The sequence below is a fragment of the Lepisosteus oculatus genome, chromosome 8 (genome assembly GCF_040954835.1).
Source record: "Lepisosteus oculatus isolate fLepOcu1 chromosome 8, fLepOcu1.hap2, whole genome shotgun sequence".
Taxonomy (NCBI): Eukaryota; Metazoa; Chordata; class Actinopteri; order Semionotiformes; family Lepisosteidae; genus Lepisosteus; species Lepisosteus oculatus.
Genome location: NC_090703.1, coordinates 35,500,253 through 35,519,064, shown reverse-complemented (window position 1 = coordinate 35,519,064; position 18,812 = coordinate 35,500,253). Strand labels below are relative to the sequence as shown.

Here is an 18,812-nt window from a genome sequence, read left to right as displayed (position 1 = left end):
ATTAAAGGGCTACTCATACATAATTATGGAAAATAAAGGCCTAAGAAATGGAAAATGAAACTCATGGTGTTTGCCATTAATGTATTAGAATAAACTTTAAGGAAGATTCATTATTATTTTCACTGCTATATACTGTATTATTACTGGAATTAACTGCTTCCAAGTATTAAACAAGTGTGATTGTGCAGGTAAGCATGAGAAAAAATGTAGAAGTACTTCAAATATGAAGTAAGCTAAATAAAGGCGTACAGTACATCAGGGTGACACAGAAGGTGCTTTTGTAGTGACAGACATAAAAAGCATTTATTTAACTTAATAAAATGCTTTATAAATTACAACTTTAGAAAGTTATCCCAGAGTACAAAACACAAATTCAGTGTCCTGTCTGCTTGATTACAAACTGCTGAGTTAACACAAGAGTTTTGGCTGACATTCAGATTCCTAAAAACTGTTTGCAGAGCCAGCTTAGTGGACTGCTTGAGGTCTAGCAGTAAAAAAAGGCACTAAGGACTTACCAGAAATTAAGAAGCATTTAAGGCAGAGAACAGAAAGTACATCTTTCTACCTATGATGTTCCCTTGCTACGGGTAGTACTGGTACATATCCAAAGTCACAGATTGTTGTAAAATTCAACAGACTCAACTCCTACAGTACATGCATTTTGGATGGTGCTTTGTATAGGAGCTAGTTAAATATGAATACTTATTTTGGTGTGCTATTGTTGTGCTCACAAAAAAACAAAGGGAACCAAGTATACACCATGAACATTTTTTCCTAAATCTAAATCATCACAGATTTTCTGATTATTAGTAACTATACACGGACTTTGATGACTTTGACAATTTGATCACAGATACACCTTCTTTTAAGTGAGTGGGAGATGTTGCTCATGGCAGTAGATAGCTCTGTCAGTATTGCACATGATAAAGTATAGTACTATCAGTATTGCACATGGCAATAGATAGCTCTATCAGTATTGCACATGGCAGAAGATAGCCCTGACAGTATTGCACATGGTAAAAGATAGCATTACCAGTATTACACAAGGCAGTAGAAAGCTCTGTTAGTATTGCACAGGGTAAAAGATAGCTTTGTCTGTATTGCATGTGAAAAGACTGCACTATCAGTATTGCACATGGCAGTAGATAGCTTTGTCTGTATTGCATGTGATAAAAGACTGCACTATCAGTATTGCACATGGCAGAAGATAGCCCTGACAGTATTGCACATGGTAAAAGATAGCATTACCAGTATTACACAAGGCAGTAGAAAGCTCTGTTAGTATTGCACAGGGTAAAAAATAGCTTTGTCTGTATTGCATGTGAAACGACTGCACTATCAGTATTGCACATGGCAGTAGATAGCTTTGTCTGTATTGCATGTGATATAAGACTGCACTATCAGTATTGCACATGGCAGAAGATAGCATTACCAGTATTACACAAGGCAGTAGAAAGCTCTGTTAGTATTGCACAGGGTAAAATATAGCTTTGTCTGTATTGCATGTGAAAAGACTGCACTATCAGTATTGCACATGGCAGAAGATAGCTCTGACAGTATTGCACATGGTAAAAAATAGCATTACCAGTATTACACAAGGCAGTAGAAAGCTCTGTTAGTATTGCACAGGGTAAAAGATAGCTTTGTCTGTATTGCATGTGAAAAGACTGCACTATCAGTATTGCACATGGCAGTAGATAGCTTTGTCTGTATTGCATGTGATAAAAGACTGCACTATCAGTATTGCACATGGCAGAAGATAGCTCTGACAGTATTGCACATGGTAAAAGATAGCACTATCGGTACGGTATTACACAAGGCAGTAGAAAGCTCTGTTAGTATTGTGCATTGTAAAAGATAGCTCTTTCAGTATTGCACATGATAAAGGTTGCTCTATCAGTATTGTACAAGGCAGTGGCTCTTTCAGTATTGCTTCATAATTTAAAGAATTCAAGTTTGATCCCTTGTTGGATGTTTTCTTCTAATTACTATTAAAAATTAGTTATGAATTGTATTTTTGTTCTATAATAATCTAAATTCAGTTTCTGGAAGTGGTTTAATAGTTTATTAAAAGCAATAAAAAATATTAGGAGCTTAAGATCTGTAACTTTATACTGTAATTATCAATGTTCAATCTGAAAGTAATAAATATAATCTTTAGGAAAGTCAGCAGTATCACCACTTTGTAGCTGGATCTTGTCAAATTTAAGAAGCTAAGCCTGGTCAGTACTGGGGTGTGAGTGCTCCAAGAAAAATTTCCCTCTGCAAGATTAGTAATTCTTACCTCTGGACCAGAACTTTTTCAAAACAAAAAAACAGCTTTCCAGTTTGCTGACTAAGGGATGTAGTGCTGTTTGTGGTGCTGTTCTTCAGATAAGATGTCAGACCAAGGTCTTGACTGTTTGATCATTAAATATTCCATGGCACTTTTCAACATCCCAGTAGCCTGGTTAAATTCCAGTCTGGTATTATACAATATGAGCTAACTAAAGTCCCCCTTGATTGAATTGGGTTGGGGAAGCAGTTGCTAAGTTTAATACCTGAACTGTGGTGACATTGCAGGGTCATTATGGGTGTAAAGTGGGTGATCCCCTATATGTGAAGCTTTGGAGTCCTTTGAGTGTCCATGTGTTATACAAATTCAAGCAAATAAAGCTAACATCTTACCTTGGAATCTTTGAGGTTAAATCAACACATATGGCAGCCTAGGTGTGAAGGTATCTCTGAGTGTATAAGCACCACTGTAAAATCCCAGAACAATGAACAAAAGATTAACTCACTCACACTAGTACAGATTGATTCTTAAGAGTTATTAAGGTAGACCAATCTTGCTAGCCATGACACGCCTACTTTTAGCTCTTTGTAACAGAAAAAATTAGAACAGTACATCCTGAAGCTGTAACATGTGAGATACAAATGAACCTCAAAGAGCAATAAAAATAATTCACAACCCAGAGTGGCTCCTTTTCCATATTTCCTAGCTTACAGTAACTAATATATTATAATGTGTTACCACAGTAATCAGAAACCACCAAATGAGGATTAACAGGATAATTCATTCCATTCCCAAAGTGCAATTAGTTTTTAAAATTGATTTATACAAGTCTATGAGGTACTAAGATGTACCAGTAATTATATTAACCTTTCTGTTCTTTCTATGTTTACCTCAGGACTTATTCTAAAGATAATAACAGAAACAATTACCATGCGCACAAATATGGTCAGCAGTAAATACAATTATTCACAAAACTAACATTGATAAAGTAAAATTTAATCTTTACTTTTTAATAAAGCAGTTTATTTTAATTATCTCCGTTATCTTGTTAGCAAGTAAAAGGGCACATTATCATCCTTTGCAAGAAACCAGATGATAATATTGCTTCACTGTTATCAATTACTTACAATTTAGCTAGACTATGAAAAATAAATCTTGTGTTTTACACTTTAAGTGCCTTTATAAAACATCACAGAATTACTGTTTATCTGTAACCTCATCTTAAAGGTGCTTTATTATGCTGAATATCAATAAAATGCATTAATGAAATACTACCACCCAAATCCACAAAGTGGATTATTAAATTAATTATTAACTATTTAAGTGAAATAGTATTTTGAATGAAAAATTTAAGTTTTATTTTCTTTTATGCTTACTACTGCATTGTTCAGTAGTATGACTCATTATATCAACATAAGCAAATTTATTTGGATATTTAAAGAAATAAATAGATCAGTAGAGCAGGATTAGTAAATATTTTGTAAATATTATTGCATCAAACAATTGCCCCATCTTTCCCTTCCTGATGTAAGGAAGCTTAGTTATTCTTAAAAAACAACTATTTTCTAAATCATGACTTACATTTCTTTAATGAGTACTACAGAGTTTTGAAAACCTTATATTGTGCGAGATCAACTTTTCCTATCATTTTGGAGTAACTAGATTAATTGTATGAGAAATAATAGAGAAGGTAGTTTGCAAAGGAACAAGTAATAGGTTTATTCCATGCTGAAAAAAAGAAGAAAGAAAACACATTTCGGCCGTGGAACCTTCTTCTGGTGTGAGAAAGACAAGGCAGTAAGCAAAGGTAATGTAGCGGAAGAACAAAGGCTGGGAGAGAGGAGGAGTGAGAGGCGGGAGCAGAAGACAGAAAGAGAGGCCAATCAAGAGGTGTGAAGTCAGAATAGGTGTAGAGTGGTGTTAAATGAAACCTCCAATGAATGGAGAAAATTTAGAAGAAATTTAGAAGGTGTGATCCTAGCTGCAGGATCATTTTGGTTTCTGTAGTCTTTCTAAAGTATGAGTTCGGAAAACCATCTTTGAGAACACAGACGGAGAGATTAGAGTGGTCATGGCCGTCAGAGGTGAAATGGGAAACAATGGGCTTGGAGAGATCTTTAATCTTCACAGCCCTAACATGTTCTCTGAAGCGGTCTCCGAGTCTCCTTCCTGTTTCTCCGATGTAGATGGCTGGGCATTTACTGCAAGAGATACAGTAAATAAGGTTGCTGGAGGTACAGGATGCTATCTAGGTGATCCGGAAATATCCTGAGGAGCCTTGAATGAGTGTGGTGTTAGATGTGTACTTGCAGGTGATACAGTGAGCTCTGTTGCAAGGGAAAGTGCCTGGTGTGGATGGTTGCTGAGGGCGGTCAAGGGAGCTGTTAACAAGAAGGTTGCGCAGATTAGGTGGTCGGCGATATGAGATGATGGGGCGGTCAGAAAAGAGGGCCCCGATAGAGGGATCATCCTGTAGGATGGAAAAGTTGTCGTTAATAGTCCTGGGGATAGGAAGAGTGTTGGGGTGGTAGGGAAGCACCATAGGAATGCGGTTGTAATGGTGGGGGTTCCTGATTGAGTTATTGGTCCGAGGGTTTTTTTTGGCTCGGGCAAGGGCACTGTCAGTAACACTGCTGGGGTATCCTCAGTTGATGAAAAAGGAGTATATTTTGAGGGCTTGGTTCTGGAAGTCGATGTTGTCGCTGTTTAATCGTTGTAGCCGAAGGAACCGCGAAAAAGAGAGAGAGTTTTTAGTGTGTTTGGGGTGAAATGAGCTAAACAGGAGATAGTTGTGTGAATCCATGGATTTGTAATAAACCGAAGTGGAGAGTCGGGGTTAGTTGATGGAGAAGTTGACGTCTAGAAACAGAAGAGTAGTGGAAGATATGTTAACCGTATATTTGAGGGACGGGTGGAAGTTGGTGAAATGATGCACTCAAGCTTGTCATTGGAGCATGTGGCGACACCGACGCAGTCGTCAATGTATCGCTTGTAGAGGTCAGGGACATGTGTAGGAAGCAAAGAAGTGTTCTTCTACCCAGCCGACAAAAATATTGGCATAGCTGGGTCCCATTCTGGTGCCCATGGCAACTCCACTCACCTGTTGGTAAATGAGAATGCATTCAGTGTGAGGACCAATTCTGCAGGGTGTACCAGGGTGTGGGTGGGTGGATCAAGCACTGTGTGTTTGTCCAGCGTGTACTTGAGGGCTGTAAGGCCGTCATTATAGGGAATGACGGTGTAAAGAGATGTGATGTTCCCTGAAATTGGAAATCATTAAAAAGTTGGAGCGCGTGGTTGGTATCCTTGATGTATGAGGGAAGACCTTCAACCAGCGGTCTCATGAGGCTGTCGAGAAAGGCCGAGATGTAAGTAGTCAGACAGTTGCTTGCTGATACAATGAGGCGTCCAGGGGTGTCCGATTTGTGGATTTTGGGGAGGAGGTAAAATTGAGATACCTGCGGATGTTCAATAATGAGACGGTTTGCCTCCTGGGGGAGCTCCTTACTGCTGATAAGAAGGGAGATGGTGGATACCACTTCCTTTTGATAGTCAGTGGTATGGTCCTGTTGGAGAGGGAGGTAGGCAGAAGTGTCAGTTAGTTGTCTAGAGGCTTCAAAGATATATAGGTCCTTACGCCACACCACAACAGCACCTCCTTTGTCCGCTGGTTTGATGATGATATCATCTCTGTTGCGGAGAGACTGGAGCGCCTGAATTTCTCCTTGGGTGAGGTTGGACCTGTGTTTATTGGGTATAGAGTGTCTTGGGAGCTTGACTGGTGCATTGGTTAATGGAATAATCGACTGGTGGAAAACAGCCAGAGGGGGGAGTCCAACAGCTCTGTTTGGGATTAATGTTGTTAATAACATCAATAACCGGATTATTAGCTGCCTGTGAAGAGGAATTGTCAGCAAATTGTGCTCTGAGATGGGTCCTGCAGTACAAACGATTAAGGTCGACATTGGTCTGGGGGATGTCAAGCTTCCTGGGAACTGGTACAAAACTGAGGCCTTTCCTGAGGAGGGATCACTCATCCTGTGAAAGGGAAAGATCAGAAGGTATAGTGACAACAAGATTAGGATTAGTGAAGGTGTTTGGGGTGTAGAAGATGACTGAGTTTTTTGTCCTTCTCTGTAGTGAGAAACTGGTAGAGTTTAGAGTTGAGAGATATAATGAGGTTAGTTGTAAAAGGAAGATAATGTGAAGCTATCTACCATAAAAATTCCTTAGCCTCTTTCATGTTGTTGTCAGAAAGGATAATCTGTTTTTTCAGGGAGAAAATGGTAGAAAGCATTAGTTTCCTAGAAAATTGTTTTAGAAGTCTCTGAATGTTACTCTGGGTGGTATCAGAATCAAAAGAAAAGGTATTAAATTTCAGGCAAAATTCTTTAGGGATTATATCATGTTGACAACATCTGTAAAGGAATAGAAGGTGGTTAGAAAGCCTGGTCTTGGAACAGATAGCTGTGAAGAGATGGAATGTTTGTTTAGTGAGAGAAGGGGGCAAGTGGCCCAGGGAGGAAGAAAAGGTATGATGAGATCTAGAAAAAGATTTGGAGGAAGACATAGTGGGTCACAGCAGGTGTAGGCTGTAGTAGTTCAGGTGGATAGCTACCCACCTGAGAAGGTAGTTATATACCTAATGAGGATAGATTTTTTAAATGTTTTAATAAATGTGTTATATGCTCCTGACTTTTCATTGTAAATTCAATGATGAGATCAGAGTGTCCCCCTGTATGTGAAGTGTTCTGCTAGGGTATTTGCTTGGAGTCTTTCTCCAAACCGTAAATTCTTTTAAAATAACTAAAAATTATGGGGACATTTTAAATCCGTTTATTTCAATTTGTTGGTTTTTTAAGTTGTTTCCACTTGATCACCAGTATTTGTCATATGAAATGCCCTCCAAAATATGAGAACAGTAGTCAAAACTGTTCTGTGCTTGATAGTCAAGGAATTTGTCATTGTGATTTTTGCGATTAATATGAATGTCAAATACAATACAATACTTTGTGTTCTATGTAGTGATTTCACATGACTGCTCTGAAAGTATGGGGAAACATGTGATTAAGTAAATTACAGACTATAAAAATATTAGGTTGCATATCCCTCCAAACTAGCTGCATGAAGTCTGTGACCCACTGAGCTCACTAAAATCTTTATGTAATATTTTGAGATACTTCACCAAGGCTTTGCTGTAACCACTTTCCTGCTTGTTTTTGGGGAGTTCTGCCTTTTTTTTTCCAGCATGTAAAATGTATGCTCAATTGGATTTAAATCTGGTGATTTACTTGAGTAGTCTAACCTTTTCCGCTTTTTTTCCGCTAACTCCATGCAGATAGCACTCCAGGTCCTGAATCGAACCCAGTGCCCCAGCAGTGCTAACCACTGTACTATTGTACCGACCTTTTCTTCTACATAAACAGACAAAATGTTTCTGCAAGCATCATAACATATTCTGCTGCTGCCCTCATTAACTCATCATTGACATCATATAATAAAACATATACTTTAATTATCATTCATATTGATGTAATAATCACAAATAACACTTGTGTACCTGTAAAGCAAAAATAACAGTTTTGACTTTGTTGTCCCAATATCTTTCAAGAGAACTGTACAGTATATATCCAAAAACATGGGTAGCATATTGGGAATAATCAGTTGTAAACCTTAAATTAGAATTCTGTTAAACCAGTTATGAAAATCCAAGAATTTAGTAGTCAGTGAGTTTTTAATCAGTGTTTAAAAATTCCACTGGAGTGTGAATCAAAACCTAAAACCTCTGAGGTTGCAAAGTACTTTACTGTAGGTCCTATAACCAGTGTTAGGGGGAAAGTTATTTTTTCAAAAGTAACCTTTAAAGTTGTGTTTAAGAGGTAATGTATTAATATACATTTTAAATGTCCACACTACTTACAGTAAGTCAATGCAACTGATCATTTAAAAAAAATAAGTTTTCGCTAACCTTGTCAATTTTAAAAGTAATGCTGATGTTTAAAGGATGTTGCTACCCACGTACAACAATTAAATAAAGCTCCCGGTACAATTAGTGGGTGTTTTTGGTTAAGAAGTATACTCAACTCAGAGTAACACTTGCAGATACAACTGTTGAGATTATCAATGCAGTATGTATAGTCACACACAAAGCATGCCTTATATGGAAAGAAACATCCTATTGGCTGAGCATGGTAGCAGAAAGTCATATTGAAATAATATACAGTAGAATCTTACATTAGCAAATTCACTTTTTTGCAATTCATTCTGGAAGAGGGTGTTTTGTGTAGAAGAAGAACAATGGGGGATGAAACTGAGCCAAAACGCACCTTTCAAATAAGCAAACCTTTCAAATTATTTGCGCAACAGATTGGAATCGTGAGGTAAATCTAGCAAATGAATGAGCTTCTCCCTCTCCCCTGCCTTCTACTCAGCATCCATATCTCAGTGTGGTCTTGTTTTTGTATTGTAACAAAGGCTCGCCCTTTTGCCCTTATTGCCCTTTCCATTACAGTGGGGCATACTAAACATGGAGCAGGGAAGACTGAGAAAGTTCAGGCATCTGCTGGACGCAGAGAAGGGATTCATGTTGTTTACTTTAAATGATTACTATAAGATTGTGATTACTGTTGTGTGTTTTAGTTATTTTAATTGACATAAAGCCAGTGCATTAGTACTTTAATTATCATATAAGAGAATGTTACTTATGTATTTTAACCATACATACTGTACTGTATACTATATTAAATTATATTATGCAATGTTATAGGGGTGGATTTGATTATTTGCAAATTTGGCTGTTCACAATTGTTCTCTGTGACAAACCCTTGAATGTTGAGACACTACTGTATATAGCTTTGGAACCCTTGAGCAATGCAATTTGTCAGTTTGGCAAAAGATGAAGTCTACATTGATGCTGCAGGGGAAGAAATAGAATTGCTAAGGACGTTATCAATGTTTTAGTCAGAATTTGACTGGTTGAAATAAAGATCTGTAGACAATACTGTAGTAATGTAACACATGAACAGTTAGAAACTGGAAAAGTGAATTTGTGTTTTATGGCTATTGGAAAGCATTTTTTAGAAATCTTTTAATCACTCAATTTCTAGTGAACTAGTGTCCTTGATGCTGCTTTACTACTGCTAGTTTCTCCTGAATTCCCACGACCTTTGTTTTTTTTATTGTTTTACAGTTCTTTGGGCTTTTCATCGGATAACAGAACAAACTAGCCCATAGTGAAAATCACTCTGATGTTGCAGTTAATTTCAAATTTTTCACAACATCTAATGCTGAGCCACGCTGATGAAGTTTTAAATACATGGTTTAGTCCTTCTGAAATAGTAAAAGTTTGACATGTTTTTGAAAATGCAGCTCAGGGCACTAGGTTGATCTTGGTGCAATGTTTTGTCATTGCACCTCCTCACATTCATTGACTTTCTCAGGGTAAACAATGAAACACAAAGCGGAGGACACAAGTGGAAACTGGAAAAGCATTTAATAAAACAGGAGGCAATTTTACACAAAGGGTGGTGGGAGTATGCAACAAGTTACCCAGCCATGTATTTGAAAACAATACCCTGGCTTCCTTCAAGAAATAGGTGGATGAGATCTTTGGATCTATTACCTGTTATTTCCCACCAAATTGGCTAAATGGGCCAAATGGTCTCCTCTCAACTGGAACCATGCGTATGTTATAGTCAATTATCCAGGATGACTGTTCAATTTTTGAACCAATTGTTCATTCATACAGGCAGTTTTAATGTTCAAAATACAATGATAAAAATGGCCAACATAGACAGGAAGCCATCTAGTTTCACATAGGAGGACCATTGTACTATATTTTATTTGTATTTTGCCCAAGATGATACCTGTGGATTTTGGATTTATTTGCCCTAGCAGTAGCTGCAAAATATTTTGTTTGGGAAGAAAATGGAAGGCAAGCAGCTATCTCTACAGTATGTCTATACAGGAACCCCATTTCAATATATTTAAATTGTATTCTGTTACTTCAATATCCTTGAAGCCTAACAAGTTTTGAGTTAACTTGCCAAACTGTATTTGAACAAGAGCGGTTTGCAAAACAGGCCGTATCTCAATAAAACTTTTATGATGTGATGTGGACATAAAAAACTATTGTAGTAACAATTAAATCTGTTTACTCAAATAGTTTCCTAAAAGGAAGATTTTGAAATATTTTTCACATATCACATGTCATATCAGTGTCTCTGCCATCAATGGAAATTTGGAGTTGATCAAATCCTTGGTTAACAAAAGTCTGAAACTTGGAAAATAAAAGGTGTGAAAAAATCAGTCAGATCTGAATCCATATCAGTGCATTAAAATTTTTATATGTCAATAAACTATACATGATTTAATTTATACACAGTACTGGAAATCACATAATTGAAGCTGTTGTGGTATTGTATGTAGTATATATGTAATATTTTTCAGATATACTTGTTGATAGAGTAATTTTGTAAAATACAGCTGTATGATCTTGCATTATTTTTATTCTGTATCCCTACTCATGAATTGTTGAGATAAAAGCTTTCTCCAAATGAATACTGGGCAGACAGTGAAACAGTGTTTTACAAATTGGAATGTTTGCATGTAACAATGAGTGTAAAAAGTGCAGAAGAAATAGAGAACAATTTTACAGAATATTCTCCATTGCTTTCCATCCACTGTTTTTCTAGTCTATCGCCATTATCTGTCACATTAATATTTCCCTGTTTTATCATCCCTGCATTCATAATGTGTAGCTGCAAAGCATGAGGTATGAGAGACACTGAGTGGAAGACAGAAGAATGACATATTAAATATTTGTTCCTTTTGTTAGATGTTTGAAATTTAAATAATACTCTTTCTTTGGTCTAGGGTAATAGTTTTACTTTTGCTTTGTGTGTGTGTTTTTAAGGCAGTGTCCTCAATGACAACTTTGAGCCCTATATTCCACACACTTGGGTAATTTAATCCCCATAGAAAAATAAAGTGCCAAAGTGCTTTGAATACAAGCATATATAATTCCCAGGAGAGGCTGGTTATGTGAAAACTCCCTGGTTGCAGCAAAGGTATGGGGATTTTGTGTATAGGACACAAAGACAATTACCTTAATAAAAACTACTGAGACCACTGAAAGCTTTGAGTTTATACTTGTGACACATGAGAGTATGTTTGTGTATATTTGCTGGCTCAGTATGTACCTATAAATACACATTCATACTGTATATGCATGTGCTTTAATCTCTTACAGGTGTCTACACGCCAGAGCCTTTGGGGGATTTCTGGTGGGCTCTTCTCTCCACTGGCATCCTGTTCTTCTATCATTTCACCTTTCTTCAGGCACTGGGACTGGTAAGACCATTGATCAATTTAGAACACTTAGCCATCATACTCCAACCTAGCACAAATGTCCCTTAAAACTCAGCAACAGACTTGGCTTGCAAAAAAAATTCAGATGCTTAGTGCTCTCCATGAATGTCCAACATGGAAAGATGATTACTGTGTCAGAGTCTAATAACCAAGGTTAAGTCTAGACCTCAGGCCAAACCAGGAATTGAATAAGACACAATAACTAGAAAATAGCTGTAGGTAGACAAACCAAAATCAGGAAGGTTAGGGAAATTTATATTGGGTTGTTCCAACCTAAACTCTTAATTTCCCATGAATAGAAAGTAATACGGTGAATGTATGAACAGTAGGTCCTCCACAATACATCCTGACTGGAGGATCTGCTACACGGTATATTACCTCCATGTCAGAGCTGTAATCTAATGTTTGACACAAAAACCTTTTAGACCGTGAATAATTGATGTCTGTAAAAATGATCAAGCCATGTTGTTTCAGTTAATAGGCTGAGATCTTTCAAAATGAAATGATGCTGGAATAGAATAATTATGTTGGAAAATGGTAAGCTGTGACAGAATGCTTTAATGCTGGAAACCGTTTTGCTTTTGTCCCTTCGGAGTTGTAGAAAGTCCAGTATCTCTCACAGTCTAATCCAGACGCTTCTGGTGTCACCTGCAGGTCACAGAGGTGAATCTCAACAACATGCTGTGCCCAGCGGTGTCGGATCCTTTCTATGGGCCCTGGTACCGTGTGTGGGCAACCGGCCACCAGACCCTGCTGACGATGGCGCACGGCAAACTGCTCACTCTTCTGTTCTACACTGCTGTCCCCACCTGCAAGTACATCCTGGACTTGGCCCGACTGCGAACAAAGAAAGTTGACTGAGCGATCAGCTGCAAACAGGAAAACAAAAAACCACCATTTAACCGTCGATCTCTGTTTATTTATTTGAATTCTACCATACTACTTTAGTTCTTATTTATTTCTAATTTATTTCAGGATCAATAAAGTTAATGCGTAAATGCCTGTAGTGTTGTAGTGGACAAACACAGGTGTGACACTTGAAGATGTACTTGTTTTACGTGGGGTTTGTAGGAATGGTGGGTGGTGCAATAGTAAGGCAGGTATTTTTAATCCAATAGAAAAAGGGATTAAATAGGAACCGACTGTGCAGTTTTTGTTTCCTTTAGTGAATTTCATTGAAGACAAAAGAAATGGCTCCTCACATCTCAGGAAGCCTATGATTTATTAGTTTCTTGTACCAGGCAATGAAAAGGGGGCCAACCTAGCTTTTAGGCGATATATATATAATTGCATTTTTGTTACTGTAAATAATGCTCTTTGTCCAGCTTGTCTATTGGAGTTATTTAAAAAAAATGAAAGGAAGAAAAAAAGGAAATGCTGTCAGAGCCAGTTTTTGAAATTTGTACAAAATGAGATGTCTGTAACATTTAGTGTTGACAAGAAGTTGTTTTATATGTACTGTATTAGATAATCTTATTTACTGAGAGAGTTTGAAGGCTTGCTGATTTTAATGAATGGCCGTGAAGCAGCCTGTCTGCAGCTGAGTTTCCCTAATAGGTCACCAATGTCCTGACCTGGTTCTCAATGTCACACATAAGGTTCACAGGTCACTTCAAATAAAACAACTGCTACATTCCTGGAAAAGACTTATTTTGACCAAGGAAGTGAAAATGTTGATTTAATGAAGTAATTGCAAAAGCCAAGGTGGAAGAAAGCACATCCAGTTATTTCTACTACTGTCTTTGAAAGGAAATGGATGTAAAAAAGGAGAAGTGACTGAATCCACTGCCATTGAGCTGTTATTTCAGCCCATTGAAAGCTGCATTTACTTGAGTGTTCAACCAGACCAAAATCCCAAGTTAAAAGTGTCAAAGGTCAAACTCAGGGCTCTCCAATTTTCTTTTTAATACATTGTGAACATAATACCTGTTCTCCATTTGGTATTTTTAAAACAAATCTTTTGAAAAGGGTAAGAGATTTTGCTAGTGGAACAGTATATACAGCTTGTTTACAAAAAAAAAATTAAGATGGCATTTTGTTTGTACATCAAGTGAATCTGTATGCTGCTGTAATGAAATGCTATTAAAATGTGGTGTTTTGATTTTTTTTCTAATATGGTGCAGTTCTGTTTACACTTCTTCCTTTACCAAAGCCTGCCCTCTGCTCATCAACTCATTCTGATGGCCTTGCTGAAGAACACACTGTTTTCACTTGAATTGAAATTCTAAAAGCTTTTATATGCTTCCCAGATGATGATGATTTCCCAGAGGTCTTTTCTTTATATTTCTTCATATGCAACCTTGAAAAACAATTAAAAGAACTGTCATTTTCACTTTCTCTGAACTAGGCAAGAGCTGAACATTTTGTAATGCTCTTTTATTTCATTACTGTCATAATTGTCAGCTTCATAATTCCTTGAAATGAAACATTCATCAATAGACTAATTAGCTTATCACATTAAAATCCAACAATTGACAGGACTAGAAGGGCTAATGTTGAAATATCCTTATATATAATTTAGCACTGGACGAACATCCTGTTGTTTCTAATGTTTACATTCTTAAGCAGCTTAGCATTGTAATAAATGAAATTTTTGAATTATATACCAAACAAACATCTCCTATATATTAAAGTGAAGTTCTCATCTGTAAGTGTTGGAATCAGAATTAGTTTAGCAGTTTTATAAGAAATCTGTAAATCTTTTTTAAATCTGTAAATGTGTTTCATATGTATTCCTTATAGAACTGAACATTTATGTCAGATGAGGTGCAGTATTATATTTATTTTAAGGCTGACACCTTTATCCACTGAAATATTAGTACAGGTTGGTGGGGGGGGGGGAACTAGTATTATTTATAGATTTCATTTTAAAGACTTACAGTCTATAAGTGAATGTACAGTGGCCATCAAATGTATTCCCCCCGGACTTTTTCACATTTTCAGTGGTTTACAATTTTATGCCATTGATCAACACAAAACACTCTAGAATGTCAAAGTGAACCTAAAACTAAAATTCTACAGATCCTCCTAAATTAATTATAAATAGAAAATACATAATTGTATAGGTATTCACCGCTTTAATGTGGCACACCTACAGTGCCTTGCGAAAGTATTCGGCCCCCTTGAACTTTTCAACCTTTTGCCACATTTCAGGCTTCAAACATAAAGATATACATTTTTTATTTTATGTGAAGAATCACCAACAAGTGGGACACAATTGTGAAGTGGAACGAAATCTATTGGATTTTTGAAACTTTTTTAACTAATAAAAAAATGAAAAGTGGGGCGTGCAAAATTATTCGGCCCCCTTGCGTTAATACTTTGTAGAGCCACCTTTTGCTGCGATTACAGCTGCAAGTCGCTTGGGGTATGTCTCTATCAGTTTTGCACATCGAGAGACTGAAATTCTTGCCCATTCTTCCTTGCAAAACAGCTCGAGCTCAGTGAGGTTGGATGGAGAGCGTTTGTGAACAGCAGTTTTCAGCTCTTGCCACAGATTCTCGATTGGATTCAGGTCTGGACTTTGACTTGGCCATTCAAACACCTGGATACGTTTATTTGTGAACCATTCCTTTGTAGATTTTGCTGTATGTTTGGGATCATTGTCTTGTTGGAAGATAAATCTCCGTCCCAGTTTCAGGTCTTTTGCAGACTCCAACAGGTTTTCATCCAGAATGGTCCTGTATTTGGCTGCATCCATCTTCCCTGTCCCTGCTGAAGAAAAGCAGGCCCAAACCATGATGCTGCCACCACCATGTTTGACAGTGGGGATGGTGTGTTGAGGGTGATGAGCTGTGTTGCTTTTACGCCAAACATATCGTTTTGCATTGTGGCCAAAAAGTTCGATTTTGGTTTCATCTGACCAGAGCACCTTCTTCCACATGTTTGGGGTGTCTCCCAGGTGGCTTGTGGCAAACTTTAGACGAGACTTTTTATGGATATCTTTGAGAAATGGCTTTCTTCTTGCCACTCTTCCATAAAGGCCAGATTTGTGCAGTGTAAGACTGATTGTTGTCCTATGGACAGACTCTCCCACCTCAGCTGTAGTTCTCTGCAGTTCATCCAGAGTGATCATGGGCCTCTTGGCTGCATCTCTGATCAGTCTTCTCCTTGTCTGAGCTGAAAGTTTAGAGGGACGGCCAGGTCTTGGTAGATTTGCAGTGGTCTGATACTCCTTCCATTTCAAGATGATCGCTTGCACAGTGCTCCTTGGGATGTTTGAAGCTTGGGAAATCTTTTTGTATCCAAATCCAGCTTTAAACTTCTCCACAACAGTATTACGGACCTGCCTGGTGTGTTCCTTGGTCTTCATGTTGCTCTCTGCGCTTTCAACAGAACCTTGAGACTATCACAGAGCAGGTGCATTTATACAGAGACTTGATTACACACAGGTGGATTCTATTTATCACCATCAGTCATTTAGGACAACATTGGATCATTCAGAGATCCTCGCTGAACTTCTGGAGTGAGTTTGCTGCACTGAAAGTAAAGGGGCCGAATAATTTTGCACGCCCCACTTTTCATTTTTTTATTAGTTAAAAAAGTTTCAAAAATCCAATAGATTTCGTTCCACTTCACAATTGTGTCCCACTTGTTGGTGATTCTTCACATAAAATAAAAAATTTATATCTTTATGTTTGAAGCCTGAAATGTGGCAAAAGGTTGAAAAGTTCAAGGGGGCCGAATACTTTCGCAAGGCACTGTATAGTTATAATAAATTTAGGAGGCTCAGTAGAATTGTGTTTTCATTTTGACATTAAGGCGTGTTTCCTGTCAATCAATGGCAAAAACTCCTAGTGAAATACATTATGATTCCATATTGTAAAACAATGACATGTAAAAAAGTCCGGGGGGGGATACTTTTGATAGCCACTGTATTTCAGGAATCTACTGTAAATGGAAGTTAACAACTTAAGCTTGGAAGGGATAACAATGATACCTCAATCTTGCACAGGTGTACCTGCATTATGGAAATGAGCTATACATACAGTCTATCAGAAACAAACACCTTCCCTTTACATTCATCTCAAGCACCCTCTCCCACCTTGCGGCTATCCTTTGGTTCACTCAGTCTGAATGGGGTTTGAGGCTCCTCATCATATGATCAGAGGAATACCCATTAACCAAACCAGTTACCCCAAACCCATTTAATCTAATATTCCAAACAGGAAGAATAAAACATAAATGTAAACATTTTCAAAGCTTTCCTGTATAACAGTACAAGACAGGATGCAAACAAAGTTTTTTTATGACCGCAATACACAAAATACTTTTTTTAAACCAGAAAAAAAACAACAAAAGAAAATCTCATTTGATGGGACTTGCCAAAGAAAAGATTTCAACTTCTTGAAAGAAAAGGCATATTACTGGTTCACACGTTTGAGGTTATTTGGAGGAAATTTCCTAAGAGAAACCCAATTCAGTTGTAAAATTCTCATTTGAAGCATACAGTAAACACAATATTTGTGTTTACTGTTTTTGAACAAATTTTTATTTAATTTTGAAAACACAAACAAACGTACAGTATAAACATGGAAAAAAGTTGGCTAATAAAATGTGAAGAAAGCATCATGCTGCCACAGTTCGCATGCTATCAGATTTAATCTAACTGTGCTTCTAATTAGGGTTGCACTGTGAGACAGTTGTTATCATAACTACCTCACAGCACTGGGACCCTGATTCCAATTTCTGGGGTGCTGTCTGTGTGGAGTTTGTGTGTTCTCCTTGCATTAAAGTGGGTTTCCTCCAAATGCTCCACTTTCCTCCCATAGTCCAAAAACATACTGGTAGGTTAATTGGCTTCTTGGAAAAGTTGTGAGTGTTTATGTGTCTGCCTTCTGATGTACTGGAGTCCCATTCAGGACATACCCTGCCTTGCGCACGTTGCTTGCTGGGACAGGCTCCAGTTCCCCATAGTTGCTGAATTCGAAGAAGTGGTTAGAAAATTGATGGTTGTACTTGTACAACTTATACAATGTACTTATATTAGCATAAGGATGATTTCTGTAAATGAGTGCAGACCAAACAAAATTAGGGATGTGGGTCTCCATCCCACTTTTTTTTGGGTTGTCGTTAGACCCGCAAGTAAATACTATAGCGCTCCTCTACCCCCAAAGTTATGGACTGTGCCATTGCCCCATGACCTTGTGTGTAGCAGCTTCCCCCTACCCCACTATACCCTATAAAACGAGGGCCCTCATAAAACTCACTGTCTTTGCACAGCCTGGCAAGCTATGGGAAACTGTCCTCCCCCTTTCTCTCTACCTGCAGTCCCTCTGTCTCTTTACCTCTCCTGGTGAATAGCTGCAAACTTGCTTCCTGCCTATTTTCTGTCGTCGTCCTCTATCTGAAATGGGTTTGGGGTTGTTTTGCCACAATCTACCATGTCTGAAGATTGATAATAACTTCAAAATAATCTTCTTGGACACGTTGTTCATGGTGAATGGGTACAGTCATACCAGTCTATAGTAGACAGGTCACACACCATAAGGTTCTCATTACGGGGCTCTTCGGGCCCATCTGGACACAATTTTTATTTTCACTCTCACTTTATTCTTACCTACTAACCTTTTTTTTCATTCAACACTCAGTCTGGCGTGTACTCAACCCTGTCAAGGTCTTTCTCTATCCCTGCAGTGGAGACAAACCAGAGAAGACAAGTTCTGGACAGGCCTCCTGTACCACTCTTCTTACACAGAGGCCAGGGTGCTTTCAACTGTACATCCTGTCCTATGATTCTACGCCAGGATAAGTAATAATCAGCCCCCCCCCCCTCCTTCCTACCTCAGGGATAGGATATTACAGCTCAGTCTCCTGCTCTCCAGACTCACATTTACACATTCACTTCAGAACACTTTCAATCAGACACACTTCAACTACTCTTTTCACATTTCTCTCACTTGGGTGTGAGCAGACAGGAGAGAAGACCTCCTGCAGTCTAAAAGTCCTTTTTCCATTTTCCATGATTTCTAACATTGACAAACAGCTCATTCTTCTCCAACTGCTGTCTTCCCCGCACACTGTTCACTCTGACAAATACCAGTACCACCCCTAAGCACACGGCTCTGTGCCTCCATATTGTACAGTATCTCATTCAATTCCAGCTGTCAGTCTCCTGCATGCAAGGTTGCATGTCCCTGGGCTCTCCTTCTGAGGCTCGGGAAATGTT

General features: G+C 38.0%; 1 protein-coding gene across 1 annotated transcript in view; it reads left to right on the top strand.

Annotated features, from left to right (window-relative positions):
- LOC102691208 (transmembrane protein 164) overlaps positions 1–13,757 on the top strand; it is a 50,845-nt gene extending 37,088 nt beyond the window's left edge. Inside the window, exons 5-6 of the mRNA XM_006632617.3 lie at positions 11,526–11,626; positions 12,299–13,757. Coding sequence (XP_006632680.1) covers positions 11,526–11,626; positions 12,299–12,505 — 308 coding nt within the window. The 3' untranslated portion in view covers positions 12,506–13,757. The remainder of the gene's footprint in view (positions 1–11,525; positions 11,627–12,298) is intronic.
- Positions 13,758–18,812: the final 5,055 nt, after the last annotated feature.